General features: G+C 57.8%; 5 protein-coding genes across 5 annotated transcripts; 4 read left to right on the top strand and 1 right to left on the bottom strand.

The window, feature by feature from the left end:
- Positions 1-726: 726 nt before the first annotated feature.
- On the top strand, positions 727-5,793 carry EX895_004310 (uncharacterized protein; the record flags this gene model as incomplete). The annotated part of the gene is made up of 1 exon (XM_029884905.1): positions 727-5,793. The coding sequence occupies one exon, from the start codon at positions 727-729 to the stop codon at positions 5,791-5,793; it is 5,067 nt and encodes a 1,688-aa protein (XP_029738655.1).
- A 407-nt stretch (positions 5,794-6,200) lies between these two features.
- On the bottom strand, positions 6,201-8,339 carry EX895_004309 (uncharacterized protein; the record flags this gene model as incomplete). The annotated part of the gene is made up of 1 exon (XM_029884904.1): positions 6,201-8,339. One exon carries the CDS (start codon positions 8,337-8,339, stop codon positions 6,201-6,203), a length of 2,139 nt encoding a protein of 712 aa, XP_029738654.1.
- An 829-nt stretch (positions 8,340-9,168) lies between these two features.
- EX895_004308 (uncharacterized protein) lies at positions 9,169-10,647 on the top strand (the record flags this gene model as incomplete). Its single annotated transcript, XM_029884903.1, has 1 exon — positions 9,169-10,647. The coding sequence occupies one exon, from the start codon at positions 9,169-9,171 to the stop codon at positions 10,645-10,647; it is 1,479 nt and encodes a 492-aa protein (XP_029738653.1).
- A 921-nt stretch (positions 10,648-11,568) lies between these two features.
- Positions 11,569-12,870, top strand: EX895_004307 (uncharacterized protein; the record flags this gene model as incomplete). Its single annotated transcript, XM_029884902.1, has 1 exon — positions 11,569-12,870. One exon carries the CDS (start codon positions 11,569-11,571, stop codon positions 12,868-12,870), a length of 1,302 nt encoding a protein of 433 aa, XP_029738652.1.
- A 552-nt stretch (positions 12,871-13,422) lies between these two features.
- On the top strand, positions 13,423-16,122 carry EX895_004306 (uncharacterized protein; the record flags this gene model as incomplete). The annotated part of the gene is made up of 1 exon (XM_029884901.1): positions 13,423-16,122. One exon carries the CDS (start codon positions 13,423-13,425, stop codon positions 16,120-16,122), a length of 2,700 nt encoding a protein of 899 aa, XP_029738651.1.
- Between the last annotated feature and the right edge of the window lie 246 nt (positions 16,123-16,368).

Raw genomic sequence — 16,368 nt, 5'->3', positions numbered from 1 at the left:
TTGTGCCGAGCCTCTTGAGAGTTAGCTGCTGATCACACGGACGATGATACAGGCCACCTATTTGCCATTGTGTCCGCGAGCCGGTCTCGCTAGGCCCAGTGGCACTCTTGTGACTGGCCGATCCTCGATCCCTGATGGACTGCAACTTGCCTTCTCGACCTTCCTCTTTCTGTCACCTGGGAACTCTCTTTTCTTTCTTCACGATCGCGCCGTGGTCTCTGCTGTGCGGATGACCATGACGAGACTGTCTCAGACCCACACTCTCTCCTTTCTGTCTTTTGTCGTGGAGACGGGAGCGTGGCAGGCTGTACGGTCGGATCTTCACTTCGGTAATGGAAGTCTCTCTTTACCTATCCTTTTGCTGGACTGTGATCGCGACTACTGAACTATATGTGATATCGCGCGTGTGCACCCTTTCTACACCAGGCGAGCCACATGAGACCGGAAGCCGGACTGATGAGACCAGATAAGACCAAGAAGGAGAGAGGACAGAACGAGGTCGTGCGTGTCTCATTCGGTCGTTGCTGAATTTGACGTGGAGATTTAAGCTGTTTGGCGCTTTGACCACCGAACCACGACGCCTTCCTATTTTCTTCTTGTCCGAGCACGAGAGCTTTTCTGTCTTGCCTCCATCCCACTCGCCCTTCTCGTCTCAGTGTCAAACGCAAAGACATCAAAGCATTTGCTATTGCTCCTGCACTGTGACCAGACACGACAACAGCAAGCATGCGGGCTCTGCCACTGCTCAGCGTCGGCTGGGCATGGCTCGCTCTCGCCCTCGCCCTTGCCATCCCTTCAACCACCGTCCATGCCGAATCGCCCCCCGTCAAAGTGCAATTGCGCGCTTCGTGGTCCAAAATCCGATTACCCAGCGGCGGCTCATCATTCCTGCTGGAGCTGCTCGAGGCAGCGCGATCACAACGCCCTTCTAGCTTCTTTCCGTTGCTCGAGCTGCTCACGACCAAATACACGGCTACCGAGCTGCGAGAGGCCACTGACGAATGGCTGGCCAGTACGGTGCAAGACCTGATCGAATCGCACAAGTTGTTCGGAGCATCGAGCACGATTGCAGATGAAGCGCTCGAAACATGGCATATGTCTCTGGCACTGAGCAACAGCAGTCCAAGGATTCAGGCTCTCGTCCAGCTTTACAGCACACTGCAGATGGACGAGATATGGAAGAAAGGTTCGAAAGATGAATCGTGCATCAGCTGGGTCCATTTCCAGGATCGTGTCTTGTGTTCGGGCGAGGAAGTCCGGCAGGCTACCCGAGACGCCATGCCTGCGACATTGGTACACGATCCAAGCCGGGAGGTGTCGCTCGGCCATTCTCGCAGCAGCAGCAGCAGCAGCAGCAGCAGCAGCAGCACAGATAGCAAAGCAGCCACGCAATCCTTTGTGCTGTACGCCGACCCATTCTCCGACAACTTCTATGATCTTTTCTCCGCTCTCGAAGAGCATGTCAATCAGTCAGATGCCAACTTGACTTACACCTTGCGTTGGAGGCCTTCCTTTACGAACTCCGCACCGTTGTCCGAAGTGGAACAAACCACGCTCCTTTCTGGCTACGGAGCCATCCTCGACCTCAAGAAAGTAGACTATCTCGTGATCGATGACCGGAAGCTCAAGGACGACAGCGACATCGGCGACGTCGGCATCTCGGCGAGCTCGCAGAGCGAAGACGGCGCCGCGGCAAAACAAGCCGCAGACGAGGCTCGATGGCTTCGCGACCAGATCGGTGCCGCCTCAAGCGCCGGTGGAGTCGCGCTATCGTCGCTCTCTGACGATCAGATTGCCGACCTGGGGATCAAGGCAGCGCGACTTATCATGGACTCCTCGGACCCGATGCGGGCGTTGCAAGAACTTTCGCAGAACTTTCCGCTGCACGCAGCTGGTTTGGCACAGACGACAAAGTGGGACGATGCCGACCGGTCCGCAGCATTGGTGGACGCGGTACTGAATCTGGCCAGCATGCGTATCGAGCCAGGACACTCGGATCTGTGGCTCAACGGGCAAAGTACGAGCACCCGCGATTTCATGCCGCTGACGCTGCTAGAGACGTTGCGCAAGGAACGTGGCTGGAACCACGCGCTGCAGCATCCTCTCGCGGGCGGGGGACTCAATGTGACCGAAGCGAGCGATCTCATCTCGTCCAGCTTGGTGGGTCGAGCCTTCCTCGCTCAGGCAGACACCAATGCAGCCGCAGCGATCTTTGACGCCAGCGACCGCATCGAAGTCAAGGACGCACCCGCAGGCACGCAGGCCGGCGGTGCGATCACCTGGTTGAACGATCTCGAAACGGACGCGGCGACGAGCGAATGGTCGAGCGATCTGATGGATTTGCTGCGCCCCATGTGGCCGGGCAAGTTCCCGCGCCTGTCGTTGAACCTGTTCAATGTCGTGCTCGTGCTGGATCTGAGTCAGAAGGACACCTGCCGCTTCCTGTCCGACACGGTAATCCAGAGTTTGGGCCGTGTGGGATTGCATTGGGGCCTGGTACCCGGTGGGCTGGAAGACGAGGTGGCTGGCGACTCTGTCCGTATGGCGCGGCTACTCTGGTTCTTGCTCGATCATGCGAGTGCTCAGGTCGCCTCTGATGTGCTGCGAAAGGCGGCGGCCAGCAGTGCTGGTTCTGCGGGCGCACTCGATGTCTCACTCGCTGTCAAAGAAGCCAAATTCACACTGAAGGGTATCGACGCCGACGGCTCACTCTCCTCCAAACTCGATGCGGCCCTCGCCGGCACTGACCCCACCTACACCCAGAGAGAAGCCTTGAGCAGAGCATACATCAAGCGCCTGCGCGCGACCCGAAAAGAAAGCGCGAGCGGCCATGTCTTCATCAACGGTCAGCACCAACCGTTCCACCCGCAGATCGTCCACGTCCTCCACCAGGCGATCCAGGAGCAGATCCAGGTGCTGGCGCCCCAGATCTACTACGGGCAGATCAGCAGCAGTACACCTGGGCTCGATACGTTCTTTTACGACGCGGTGGGCGCGCTGTCGTTCCGGTCGGCGCTGGTTGCCGGTGGCGGTGGTGGTGAGGATGGCGAGGGTGCGAAACATAGTGCGGTGGATCTGTTCTCGGTGTTGGTGGATGATACGGTTGAAACGGCAACGGTGGAGAAGGTGTGGAACTTTTTCTACCCTGCTGCGTCGACGGGTCTGCTCAACTCGACGGTCTGGGTCTTCGCTGACTTGGATAGTGAGGATGGGTTGGTATTGCTGAGTCGGTCTTTCGAGGCGCTCGCAAAGGAGGATGCCAGGTTCAGACTCGGGGTGTTGCACGTTCCATCGACGGGGCTAGGCGCAGACACTCGCGATAGCTCTGTATCGACGCTGCTGTACCGCCTGCTTGCCGAAGGGTATACCGAAAAGTTCTCTCCGACGGAGGTGCTGGACGTGCTCAAGAAAGCGCACGACGGTCCCCACCAGTTGGAAGGCGCATTGGGCTTGACGGCTGGTGGTGCAGATTTCACACAAAAAGCTCGTCAATTCTGGCAGAGTATCGGCTCCATCGTGGCCTCGAAACTTGACATCTCCGAAGACGGTCCAGCGATCCTGGTCGACGGCCACCTGGTTTCAAAGCTCGACGTGTTCTCCATCGAAGCTCGCGACATTACCGCGCTCGTAGAGTACGAAGCGGGTCAAAAGCTGCCGTATATCATGCAAGCGCTCGCTCTTCTTCGCTCTGACATCGACTCGATGCCCATCCACCAGCGTCAGGACCTCGTCTTTGCCGCGCTGTCCGTGATGAACGGCGTCTACGACCAAGGCGGTGCGGGTCAGGGGATGTTCACATCCAAAGCCAGCTCTCGATCCGGCCTCCCCGAGCAACTGGGCACGTCCGACCACGTGTTCGAGATCGGCGACCGCGCCACGGCCGATGTGCGCATCACGCTGCTGCTCGACCCGCTCTCCGAGGCGGCGCAGCGGTGGTCGAGTACCTTGGTGATGCTACGAGAGCTCCGGGGGGTGTATCTGCGCGTGATCCTGAACCCGCAGATCAAGCTGCGCGAGCTGCCGCTGAAACGGTTCTACCGCTTCAGTGCGCCGCATGCGCTCGCGTTCGACAGCGCAGGCAGAGCGATCGCCCCCGAGCTGCGCTTCTTCGACATGCCCGAGGACGCGGTGCTGACGCTCGGGCTGGATGCACCGGCGCCGTGGCTGACCATGCCGATGGAAGCCGTGTACGATCTGGACAACATCCGGCTGGCGGACGTGCCGTCGAGCTCGCGCGCCAAAGGCGTCAAGGCGGTCTACGAGCTCAAGCACATTCTGATCGAGGGGCATGCGAGGCAGGAGAGCCCCACCGCCTCCTCGGCAGTGACGGTCCCGCGTGGGCTGCAGCTCCTGCTGGAGACGCCCGATGGCAGCACGAAGCTGGATACGATTGTGATGGCGAATCTGGCATATTTCCAGTTCAAGGCTCAGCCGGGGCTGTGGAGGTTGAGGATCCGAGGCGGGCGCAGCGACGAGCTGTACGAGATGCAGAGTGTTGGAGGCGAGGGGTGGAACAGCCCGCCTGTGGAGGTGACGGGCGAGCATCTGGTGCTTGATACGCTGAGCGGGTTGACGCTGTATCCTCGAGTGGCGAAGCGGAGGGGGAAGGAGAGGGAGGAGTTGCTGGAGGAGCTGGATGCGCAGGGGCGACCGATCAAGAAGCAGCGGGGCAGTGCGGTGCGGGCTGAAGGGGGTCTAGCTGCCTCAGCCGGGCAGATGTTCCTATCCGCCAAAGACAAAGTTGCTTCCCTGGCGCGGTCCGTCGCGTCCGGCACGGCTTCGCCCTCCAGCGCAGCAACAACGCGTGCGCACGCAGACATCAACATCTTCACGGTCGCCAGCGGACACCTGTACGAGCGCATGACGTACATCATGATCCTGTCGGTTCTCAAACACACGACGAGCAGCGTCAAGTTTTGGTTTATCGAGAACTTCCTCTCGCCGTCATTCAAAGAGTTCATCCCGCACCTGGCGGCCGAGTACGGGTTCGAGTACGAGCTGGTCACGTATGCGTGGCCGCACTGGCTGCGCGCACAGACGGAAAAGCAGCGCACCATCTGGGGGTACAAGATTTTGTTCCTCGACACGCTGTTTCCCTTGGACCTGGGCAAAGTCATCTTTGTCGATGCGGATCAAGTTGTGCGCACGGACATGCGCGAGCTGGTGGAGCTTGATCTGCAGGGCAACGTGTACGGCTACCCACCCATGGGCGACGATAGCGAAGACATGGACGGCTTCCGCTTCTGGAAACAGGGCTACTGGAAAGACTACCTGCGCGGCCGACCGTATCACATCTCGGCGCTGTACGTCGTCGACCTGCACCGCTTCCGCCTCTTCGCCGCCGGCGACCGCCTCCGCGGCCAGTACCAGGCCCTCTCCGCAGACCCGCACAGCCTCAGCAACCTCGACCAGGACCTGCCGAACAACATGCAGGCCAGCCTGCCCATCTTCACGCTGCCCAAGGAGTGGCTCTGGTGCGAAACCTGGTGCTCCCACGCCTGGCTCCCCGACGCAAAGACCATCGACCTCTGCTCCAACCCCAAGACCAAGGAGCCCAAGCTCGACCGCGCCAAGCGCCAAATCCCCGAGTGGACCGTGTACGACCAGGAGGTCGCCAGGCTCGCCCAGCGCTTGGTCCAGGAGCAGAAGGTGGGCAAGAGCGTCGTTGCGCCCGATAGCCAGGTCGAAGCCAAAGCGGGCAGGCAGCAAGAGGAAGAGCAAGGGAAAGGCAACACTGACGCACACGCAGACACAGATACAGACACAGACGCACATGTCCACGACGAGCTCTGAGTCTGCACTTCTCTCGCAAGGACACTCTGCAATGAAAGATTCAAAGAATGGCATGCTTGAATTGCTGTGAGACTGTCGGGGTATGATGATTACGTTTGTAGCCACATGCAGGTGAGGGGTGGGGTATATCATGGTTGCGGACTGCTGTTGCAACTATCGTCAGTGATGAGAACGAGATCTGGGTCGGGATTCGACACCGAAGACTCGCGTACTGCGTGGTTGGGCGAGGCTTTTTGAGGGAGACGGGGTCGTGGGAGGCTAGAATGTGGCGCAGAATGATCGCCGTTGCGTCGACGCTCGGCAGCGTTCGATGCGCCACCGCAAGCGACGAGCCTTCTCCTGCTTCTGTAAGCACCCTCCGTTAGATCTGGCTCGTCCATATCGTCCGATAGTTGTTCAGAGAGCGTTTAAATTGGCGAGACGATAGATTCGTGCATGACGTCCAGCGGCTCCAACAGATCAAGAAACGATTGCGTATCTTCGTCATCATCTTCCGTCAGGATCTCGTCGAGGCTGTCGGCGGCGCCGACAAGTGTCATCGCATCACACTTATCGAAAACTTCGTCGTTTGAATCAGCGCTGCATTCATTCAGCGCCGTCTGTTCCAGTGGGAAAGGAGCTTGCTCTTGGTTTTCGTCAGTACCAGGCATGCCATTTGCCAACGCCAAACTTGCTTTACCGACAAGACCCTTATGAGGCTTACCCGTGCTCGTACCAGACTGAGTTGATGGCGCTCTCTGATCCACCTGGTCATCGACGTCCATGTCGTCATCGACAGAGCTGCGAGTAGCGGGTGCATGCGACTGTTCGCTTTGCACTGAGTCTAAGCCGGTCGAAAGTGGGTCGAGCTCGCCATCGTCCAACCTGACCCTTTTCGTGAGTGCAATGCTGGGAGCCAGCTCGTCGTCGTCGTCGCCGTCTGCTTTGCGCTTGGACTGGCCAGAGGCATCGCCAACATCCCCACCTTGATGGCTTCGCACGAGATCGAGCAGCGAACGTGTGGTGGTTTGAGCGCCAAATAGCCCCTCTCTAGCTTTGTCACCCGGGGTCTGGCGTCGCTGAGCCAGCTTTGAGGGCGCAAAAGGCTGCGTCTGTGGCTGGCTAGGGCTGCCAGGACTCTGCTTGGAGTTCGAAGCTTGACGCTCACGAGACTTTTGGAGGGCCTTAACAGGACTCTTGTGCGGGCTCGAGGATACCATCGAGGCAAAGACTTGCTGGGCAGAAAGAACAGGAAGATGACTTTCTTGTTCAATGATGTCGTCAGGGTCGAAAAGGTCGGTGTTGTCGGAATTGTCGACGTGCGAGAAGCGTTTTTTGCGCATCTTTTTGGGAGTGTTGGACAGCTTAGCATCTGAATGAGCGTCCGAAGACTGACCGTAGAAGTCAGCCCCGAGCGTCTCGTCAGCATCTCCGCTCTCGCTGGACTCGGCCTTGAGCGCGATGGCGCTGCCGAGCAGCTGATTGGCAATCTCGCGAGCTGCTCGCATCGCCCTACGAGCAGGTAGCAGGCGGTGGGTAGCAAAACGTGGGGCGGGACTGCCTTCGACTGAAGGTTCTTCTGCCACAAGCACCGCTGGCCTGGCCGACCGCTTAATGGCTTTTTTCAGCACGACCTTGTCCTTGCCGCGCTTCTTGGGGGAAGTCTCAATCTGGCTGGCACGGCCCTCGTGCATGAGGATGTCGGCGTCATGCATTACATCCTGTAGAACGGTGCGGTTGTCTGCCGCTTTCTTCTGGTCCTCTTCATCGCGTCGAAGGGCTCTTGATATGTCGGAAGAGATGGTGTCGACGGCGGTAACACTTTTCTCGATCCCCTGAAGTGGCGCACAAAGCGACATGTGCTGCTGCTTGACTTTGGGGGAGGTGGATTTGGCAAATAGGCCGGCGCAGAAAGAGCAGCGCAGGATGAGGCGAAAGCCGTGTGATGATACACGGTCGAGGTCAAGAGGAGCAACGCCAGCTATTTTGGCAGCCTCTAGCGTCTTCCTCAAGGGGATTGTAGCTCTCGGTATGCCCTTTGCAGCCTTCGACTTTTTAGGGGCAGGCAACGAGCTTTCGGCGGCAAGTATCAAGGCTGGTGCTGATGTATCCGTCTGCAGGGCCGACAACAGCTTGCTGGAAGATGTGGATGGTCTGAAGAGCTCTTCGGCACTGGTTTCGGGCTTGAGAGTCTGCCTCTTTGGCAGGTTCTGGGTGTCTGCCTTACGCACAGCTCGCGCCTTTGTGGGACTGCGGTAGGTGAATAGGTTGGCCAAGTTCGTTTGATGGAGAGCGGTAGACGCCTTGTCCTCGTCAACATCGTCGATCCCCTCCAACTCCAACTCCCCCTCTTCCTGTTTCTGAAGGGCCGCCCTCACAGTGAGTTTGCCATCGACGACATCGTCGCTTTGGTCGTCAGAGTCTGAGATGACGATGGGCTCGTGGGCGTTGAAGCCAGCACGGTCGGTGTCGTATTTGACGAGCTTGAAGGCGGATGGTGAGTCGGTGGCGCCAGTGCTGCTCTCGAAGGGCGCGGCAGACCCACGTCTTTTCATACCCCTGGGCATGCTTGGGTCGCTCGATTGCGACCCAGAGGCAGGCTTAGAGATAATTTTGGTAGGAGCAAGGGCGTCACTGACGAGGTTCGACGACGCAATGCCGACGCCGTTCAATTGTCGTAAAGCTGCAAAGTGATTGAGAGGACTGGCGCGGTCAGATGGATCTCGTCGTCGAGGGGACAGGCAGAGGGCGCTGGCTGCTTCAAGTATCTGCTCGTCCATGGCAGCTGCCCATAAGAGTGCTATGGCCGCGCAGCAAGCTTGTGGAAAACCATATGGAAGAGGGTTTCATGAAGGCAAAGGCGTAAGAACGAAGAATTATGGAACGGCAAAAGGGGATTGGTTCGAGAGGAGCAGAGATGGTTTCATCAGCCCCACTGAGCACGACACGGAAAGGGGAAATGAGCGAGAAGAGCGAGATCAGCGAGATGAAAGCACAAAGTGACGGCCAGAGCGCAAAACTTGAATCGTTCGAGCGGCTTGCAGCTGTCGAGCGAGACCCTGACGAAAAGCACAAAGCTTTGCGCATACAGCTAATCTTAGCAGCACTCAGAGTGACACAAGAAAGTGGCTGGACAGCGCAGAGCAGCGCAACTTGGCGCCAAAATCGAAGGTGGAAAAATGGAGGTCACGTGTGTGCTTTGCTAAATTGGTGACGCCGAAGGGTGTTGGTGTTGGTCTCGGGCGCGTCACAAAATCGCGTGTTGAATTTGCTCCTTCACTTGCTCCTTCCTCCTCGTCGTCATAAAGACTTTGACTCAAGATCGCATCCAGACCATTCACTCTGATCTCTTGGCCTTACCAACTCAAGCACACCTGGTCACACAACTTCGAAGCTATGGCAGGTCCTAGTTCAACACGAAAGTCGCGCGGCCGCAACTCTGAAGCAGCGGAAGCACCGACGCGCTCGCGCAAGGTGCAATTCGGAGGAGCCGACGAGGAAGCTGACGGCGACAAGAGCAGCATTGCCAGCACATCGATGGACCTCAACGCAGATACCATCAAGACCATGATTCATCGGAGCCGATCCATCCTAGCTGAGCTCGGTCCGCAGCTCTCGGCTCGCTCCCCGAGCAAAATGGCAACCAACGCGTTCGAGATCTCACCGGACAATCTCTCGCTGCACACACTCCGAGACCAGCTCCTCTCCAAAGCAGACCGCAGCAACCAAAGGCGGCTGTTCGGAGATAACGCATCGCCAGCAAAGCGCAGACGCAGCAGCATGTCGCAGTTCGCCGGTGAAGGCGAGCTCGATATCAACTGGACCATCTACAAGGAATGGCCCGAGGGACTCATGGAGGAGGAAAGGCTGTTGCTCGACTACTTCAAGAAGCTCAAGTTTATCTACCTCGAGCAGGAGACCAAAATGCGATTCATGGCCGACATTCAGGATGACCTCGAGTCCGGCAAGGAGGCTACCGTCTATTCGGCCGCCGAAGTAGCCGAACGCGAACGTGTCGCCAAGACGCTCAAGACGCAACTCACCGATGCCAAGGCCGAAGTGCGCGGCCTCAGGAAGGAAGTAGATGCAGCCGCCGACGAACTGTTTGAGCCTTGGCACGAGGTGGAGAGGGACAGTCGTGAGGCCGAGTTGCTCATCAAGGAGATTGGCGACATGGAGCTCGAGCTCGCCAAGATCCGCGCTCAGAGCCACGGAAAGGGAGGTAGCGTAGCTGCCATCGCAGGACGAGACGGTCCCTTGACCACCAGCGAGGCGGAAGAGTACTGCGACACCCAGGTCGAGGAGATGACGGCAGTCGAGGCCAAAACCACCAACGTCCGAAAGGCGATTGAGGCCACCAAGAAGGACATCGTCTCGTCATTGAGGGCACTCGACAGAATCAACGCAGAACGGTCGCTCGCCGAGAAGTTTGCCAACGAGGCCAAGATGGGCATGGGCGTCGACGGCGGCCGAGACCTAGAGACCGAACGGCTATGTGCCAGCCATGCAGCCACCATCAGCCTGCTGCGATCGCTTCTGGGCATCGACGAGATCGAAGCCATCTCTGCCAACGAGATCCGCATCACTTACAAGTTGCCGCTCGATTCGATTATGAACACACAGCAGCAAGCAGCAGCAGCAGCAAAAGCGTCCGGTGCACGACGAAAGCGCAAGTCGATTGCGATGCCCGACCAGTCCCTGGTGCACGTCAATCTGCGCTTCAAGGACGTCGGTGGTCGTATCGACGAAGTCACCGTCACCTCGAGCAAGGGAGACCAATACGACATGCCCGAAGCGTCCATGGCGAGGTTGCGAGCCTTGCAAAAGGCCAACGACGTGCCTTTAATTGTGCAAGAGGTGCTTGCCGCCTTCTAGACCGCAAGACAAGAGCGCTGATCCTTCACTCCTTCTTGGCTTCACAGCATTCATTTTACCTGTATCGATACCCTTCAGACGCGGCCCGCTCTCGACGTGTGACTGCAAGAAACCTCTTTTTTCTCTCTCTCTTCTGCTTTTTCTGCTTTCTGAGATCACATCTTTACATGAAAGCGTGGCTTTCATTGCCACATCCGTTAGCTTGGATTGGCTTCTGTCCAATCCAAAGCGGTCGTCGCTGGATGCCTGCGCTGCACAAAAATCCAAGCCTCGTTATCCTGGCTCTGTTCCTGTCAGACGACAGCTTTGAAACAGCCCAAATGGCCATTTTCATGCAGGGTCTTTCAGAATTCTTTTTGGCTGAGTTCTTGAGGCCCAATGCCCCACCAGACACTCGCCTCGACGCTAAACTTGCGGGTGCTTCACACATGTGTCAAAAGGCTGCTCAGCGTTGATTTCTGCAGCTCTCCCATTTGCTTCGCCACTCTTTTCCCCTCTTCCTCATCTCCCGCTATTCGTCTCTTGAATCTTTCGCTGGCCATCCGCCCTGACGACCGCTCAGCTCGAAGACTGAACAGCGCCGGCTTCAACAGACAGGCAAGAGAGCCAGAGAGTGCGTCAAAGCTAGCGAGCTGCTCTCTTCAGTTGCTGCACGGCCCTGTCTCTTACAAGATCTCTTGTTTGAAAAGCCCCCCGCACACCTCCTTCTCCTCCATCCTTCCTTCCTTTCATCCATCTCAGCAGCCAGTCTCTCTCATAACAGAGCTCACTCGATCACCACGCAAGTTGGTCAAATCGCATCCTCGCCTACACTTGCGTGGGTTGCATGAAAACATTGACTCACTTCTTGTCCTTCATCCGTGTTTCGACCAACACCACCAACCATACATTGTCTCGCTTGTCGTCGCCGAAGTCATCACAATGTCGTCACTGCGCGACGACGGCTTCGAAGTCGTCGGCGTCACCAGCTCAGGCATCCAGCGTCCCATCCGAGCCCCTCGCACACGAGCAGCAATTCGAAAATCGACGAGGACCACCAAGCTGCCCTCGATCCCCAAAGCCGACTCGCCTTCCCAGCAGCCTGAAGTCGAAGCAGTGGGTCTCAATGCTGGTCATCCAAGCAAACGCAAAGTGACCAGTTCCGCCAAGCGAAGGCGATCTATCAGTGATGCCTCCCGATCCAGTCGCGGCCGTTCTGCGTCTCACGATGAAGAACGCGACGAGCTCGAGGAAGGTCCTAGCCGAAAGTACAAGAAACCTTCTAACAAAGCCTCGAAAGCTTCACCCAGCAAGGCTCAGGACAAGAGCGACGCCAAAGCGAAAGGCAAGGGTAAGGGTGCCGACAAGGAGCCCAAGCCAAAAAAGATTACCAAGGCTGGGCTGGAGCGCGCCAAACTCGACGAGCTGCGAAGCGACGAGCACTTCGGCAAGCTCGACGACGGAATCATCAAGCGCATCGCCAAAGTGCACCTCGAGCGTATGTACCTCATCCACCGCTTCCGCAACGGCGAGCAACTGCGCGAAGAGTTTGACGTTAGTGGCTCCAAGGGCAATGTCTACAAGGTGGTCATTGATCGCAGTGTCAGCTGCAGCTGCATGGATTTCTCCCTCCGACGCCAAGTGTGCAAGCATCTTCTGTTTGTCTACATCAAGGTGCTGCGGCTTGAAGGACATCTGCCGGTCTACTCGCGCATTCGCCTTTCTGCGGACGAGGTGGACCAAGTGTTTGACGAAGCCCTCGAGAACCCTGTGGCGCAGGCGCTGGCCAAACCCGAACTTCGTAAGGCGTGGGAGACCGCAGTGGGCTACCAGTCTGAAGGCGACGACGAGGTGGCATCTGGCTCCGGCTCCGGCACCGGCTCAAACCGCGATGAAGCGCCCGCCGGTAAGCGGCTCGTCCCAGAGGAAGGCGATGTCTGCGGAGTGTGCTACGAGGATCTCGAGCCCGGCAGCATCGAGGGACTCGAGTTCTGTCTTGAATCGTGCGGACGCCCCATCCACACTGACTGCCTCGAGACGTGGTTCAACACGCGTGGCTTCAATCGTACCTGCATCTGGTGCCGAGCCATTGGTGCTGTGGTTGATGCCTCTGGCAGACAGCTCAATCTTGCTGCTGCGGCCGGCCTCAACGAGCCTGTCAACCTGGAACCTGCCGCCGAGGCTGTTGGAGGTGAAGACTATGCAGCTGGCTGGGAGGGAGTTGCCGGGGGCATCCTCGTCTAAGTAGTACAAGTCTCGAAACCAATACCCATCGTCAACAACATAATACCCCCAAGCTTTTGTAGCGCATCATCGCATCGTCGTCCCAACATTGGTCCTTCTCTTGTCTCGCACAGCAAGCAAAGCATCTTCAATTTGTTCACTCAACCATTCCCGTTGTATGCAGTGTATTCAACACCAGGAAAGCCACATCTCCATCATCAACTTGTGTTTGCCACCTTTTATACCCCTACGTCTGCTTTATTTCAGTCGACAAAGAGCGTTTGAAACGTGGGATGGGTGTGCTCGTGATGGCGACAAGGGGGTTTTGGATGGCCTCGGGGTCGGGTGGGAGCTGCAGTAAGGTGTTGAGAAATTCGGAAGTGTGCGACGCCTGCCACGCGCACAGACAGCCAAGCAACGCGAATTGCAAAGTGTTGATCTCGAATTTCGGGCGTAATTGGCTCCTCCGCACTCTTTCATCTTGATCATCATCATCCTCACCCCCCTTGTCACCAGATCTCTCTCGGCGCCAGCTTGGCCTTCGCACGCACAGGCGCGCGTTAGCCCATCACTATGGCGTCGTTCCTCAGCCAGGCTTCGTCCTACTTTGGCCGCACCAACATCGCTGTCAACTACACCATCGACGAATCGCAGTCTCCAGCACACTGCGGGCTGTGGAAGATCTACAAAGCCACACGCAATGCCTCGTCTACCTCCAACACCGCTGCATCGTCAGGGCAGTCCAGTTCGGCTTCAGCGTCCAAAAGCATCGTCTCGATATGGATGCACACCTTCTCTTCACGAGGCCAGGTCCGACAGCGTATCACCGAACAGCTGAAGAAAGAAGCTTCGTCGCTCACGCGTCTTCGCCACCCGTGCATCCTGGAAGTGGTCGAGCCGCTCGAAGAGTCACGCAACGATGTCTCGTTTGCTACCGAGCAGGTGTTTGCGAGCCTGTCGGAAGCGCTCGTATCAGATCACCGGCAAGATGTGCAGCTGGACGAAGTCGAAATCCAAAAGGGCTTGCTTCAGGTTGCGAGGGGTCTCGAGTTCTTGCATACCGCAAAGATGGTGCATCAGAACCTGTCGCCTGAATCGATATTGATCAACGCAAAGGGTGACTGGAAGCTGGCCGGCTTTTCGTTTCTCACCCCACTTGAGCTGCCCGGTGGAGGCGGCAAGACGCCATGGACGTTTCCAGACTACGACCCGAGCTTGCCACCGGCTATGAGTCGAAACTTTGACTATATGGCGCCAGAGAACGCACTCGACGAAAAGCTAGGCCCCGAAAATGACATGTACAGCTTGGGCTGTGTTGTATATGCCGTCCACAACAAGGGCAACCCTCCCTTCCGCAACCGCAACTCGCTCCCCAACCTCCGCAGCAACGTCGATCAGCTCAGCACGACGATCGGCAGTCAGAGCTGGTCACGCATGGGCAAGGATGTGCTGGATCTGCTGTCGAACCTCTTGACTCGGTATCCCGGCGCCAGGTTGTCGGCTGCGTCGTTCCAACAATCAGAATACTTCAATTCGATCCTCGTTTCGACGCTCAAGTTTATGGAGCGCGACAGCTTTGCCGGCCGCACCAAGGAGGAGAGAGTGCAGTACCTTAAAGGTCTGCTCAAGATCTTGCCGCAGTTCTCGGACCGGCTGTTGCGGCGCAAAGTGCTGCCGGCGGTGTTAGAACTGATGACGGATCGGTCGTTGTTGCCGTTCATCCTGCCGAATGTGTTTCATATCTCGAAGAACCTCTCTTCGCTCGAGTTTACCAATTCTGTGCTGCCCAAGCTCAAGCCGTTATTCTCGGTGCAAGACCCGCCGCAGAACATGCTACTGCTGCTGGATCAGATCGAACCGCTGTTTGTGCCCAAAGTGGCGCCGACGGCGTTTCGCGAGGAAGTCACGCCGCTGCTGTACGCTGCGCTCGAAGCCGAAAATGTCATGGTGCAAGAAAAGGCGTTACGCACCGTGCCGCGCTTGGCCGAGATCCTGGAATATGCACACGTCAAGGAGGTTCTCTTCCCCAAACTCGCCTCGCTCTTCGCCAAGACCAAAGTGCTGAGCGTCAAGGTCAACTGCCTCATCTGCTTCCATGCAATGGTGTTGATCCTCGACAAGCACACGATCACCGAGAAGCTCGTGCCCATCCTGGCACGCATCAAGACCAAGGAGCCGAGCGTCATGGTGGCGACGCTGGCGGTGCACGAGAGCATGGCGGCCAAGGTCGACAGGGAGACGCTGGCCACGGCGATCATCCCGCAGCTGTGGGTGATGAGCATGGGCCCGCTGCTGAATGCCGAGCAGTTTGGTAGGTTCATGAAGGCGGTCAAGGAGATGAGTGCGAGGGTGGAGAAGGAGCATACGGCGCACTTGAGGGATGTGAGGCGCATGCAGGAGCACACGGATTTGTATACTGCCGAAGGCGGTGGTGCTAGGGGTGCGGGTGGTGCGGGAGGAGGTGTGACGGGCATCGGTGCTGGCGGCGAGATTGATTTCGCGACGCTGGTGGGGCAGACCAAGACGGGGGGTGGTGGAGAAAAGAGTGTCGTCGACGATCCGTTTGGGTTGTCGGATGACTTTACCGGTTTGGGGGCCGGTGGTGCGAGTTTGGGGGTGGCGAGCGATATTTCGCCGGCAGTGTCGAATGTTCATACGCCGATTGGAGGCTTGACTCCGACGCACACCGGCAGATCATCGACACTGTCCACCTCGTCTTCAAAACCCAACGGCGCCTCATCGCGAAGCATCAGCAACTCGACACCAACCCCAACACCCAAAGCAGCACCGTCCCTCGCACCTCCGCCGTCCTTCACCCGTCCGTCACCGCTCAGCACAAGCTCGTCGAGCACCTCGATCAAGTCGGCCACAGCAGCTACACCCACCTGGTCAAGCGTACTCCAACCGTCCTCGTCTGCCTTGTCAACCCCTCCTCTCGCGCCGTCAAACAGCGCCACCCCTGCAGCAGCAGCAGCAGCAGCAACCAACACAAGCGGACCGAACTACAATATCTCCCTGCCCCCCGCTACGGGGTCCAACTGGACCACCAACACCGCGTCTACTGGCAGCAGCATTTTCGGCGCGCCTCCCGCCATCGAGCCTGCTGCTCCCACCTCGGTGATGGCGGCGGCAGTTGCGCAACCGACGGTAGCGCCAGCAGGGCCACCGGGTTGGGGCGGGAGCGTGTTGCAGCCCAACAAGTCGGCCGGGGCTGCAGCGAAGGGCAAGACGCAGAACCCGGATGCTTGGAAGGACTTCGACCCATTTGCTTGAGGGCTGCTGGTCTCAACAGACATTGCAAGCGGTCGCCACGACTCACGGGGCAGAAACATACACACACACACGAGAGAGAGAGAGAGAGAGAGAGAGAGAGAGAGAGAGAGAGAGAGAGAGAGAGAGAGAGAGAGAGAGAGAGAGAGAGAAGGAAAGAGTGGCGGAAAGAGGTTCACGCTTTCGTCATGCTGTGAAAAGGTTTGCAATGCCAAAAAAGCTGTCTTTGAAAGCGTGTCGATTGACGCC

This window comes from Sporisorium graminicola, chromosome SGRAM_3, assembly GCF_005498985.1.
Source record: "Sporisorium graminicola strain CBS 10092 chromosome SGRAM_3, whole genome shotgun sequence".
Lineage (NCBI taxonomy): Eukaryota > Fungi > Basidiomycota > Ustilaginomycetes > Ustilaginales > Ustilaginaceae > Sporisorium > Sporisorium graminicola.
The sequence above is the reverse complement of the archived record's forward strand: the minus strand, read 5'-3'. Positions and strand labels throughout refer to the sequence as shown.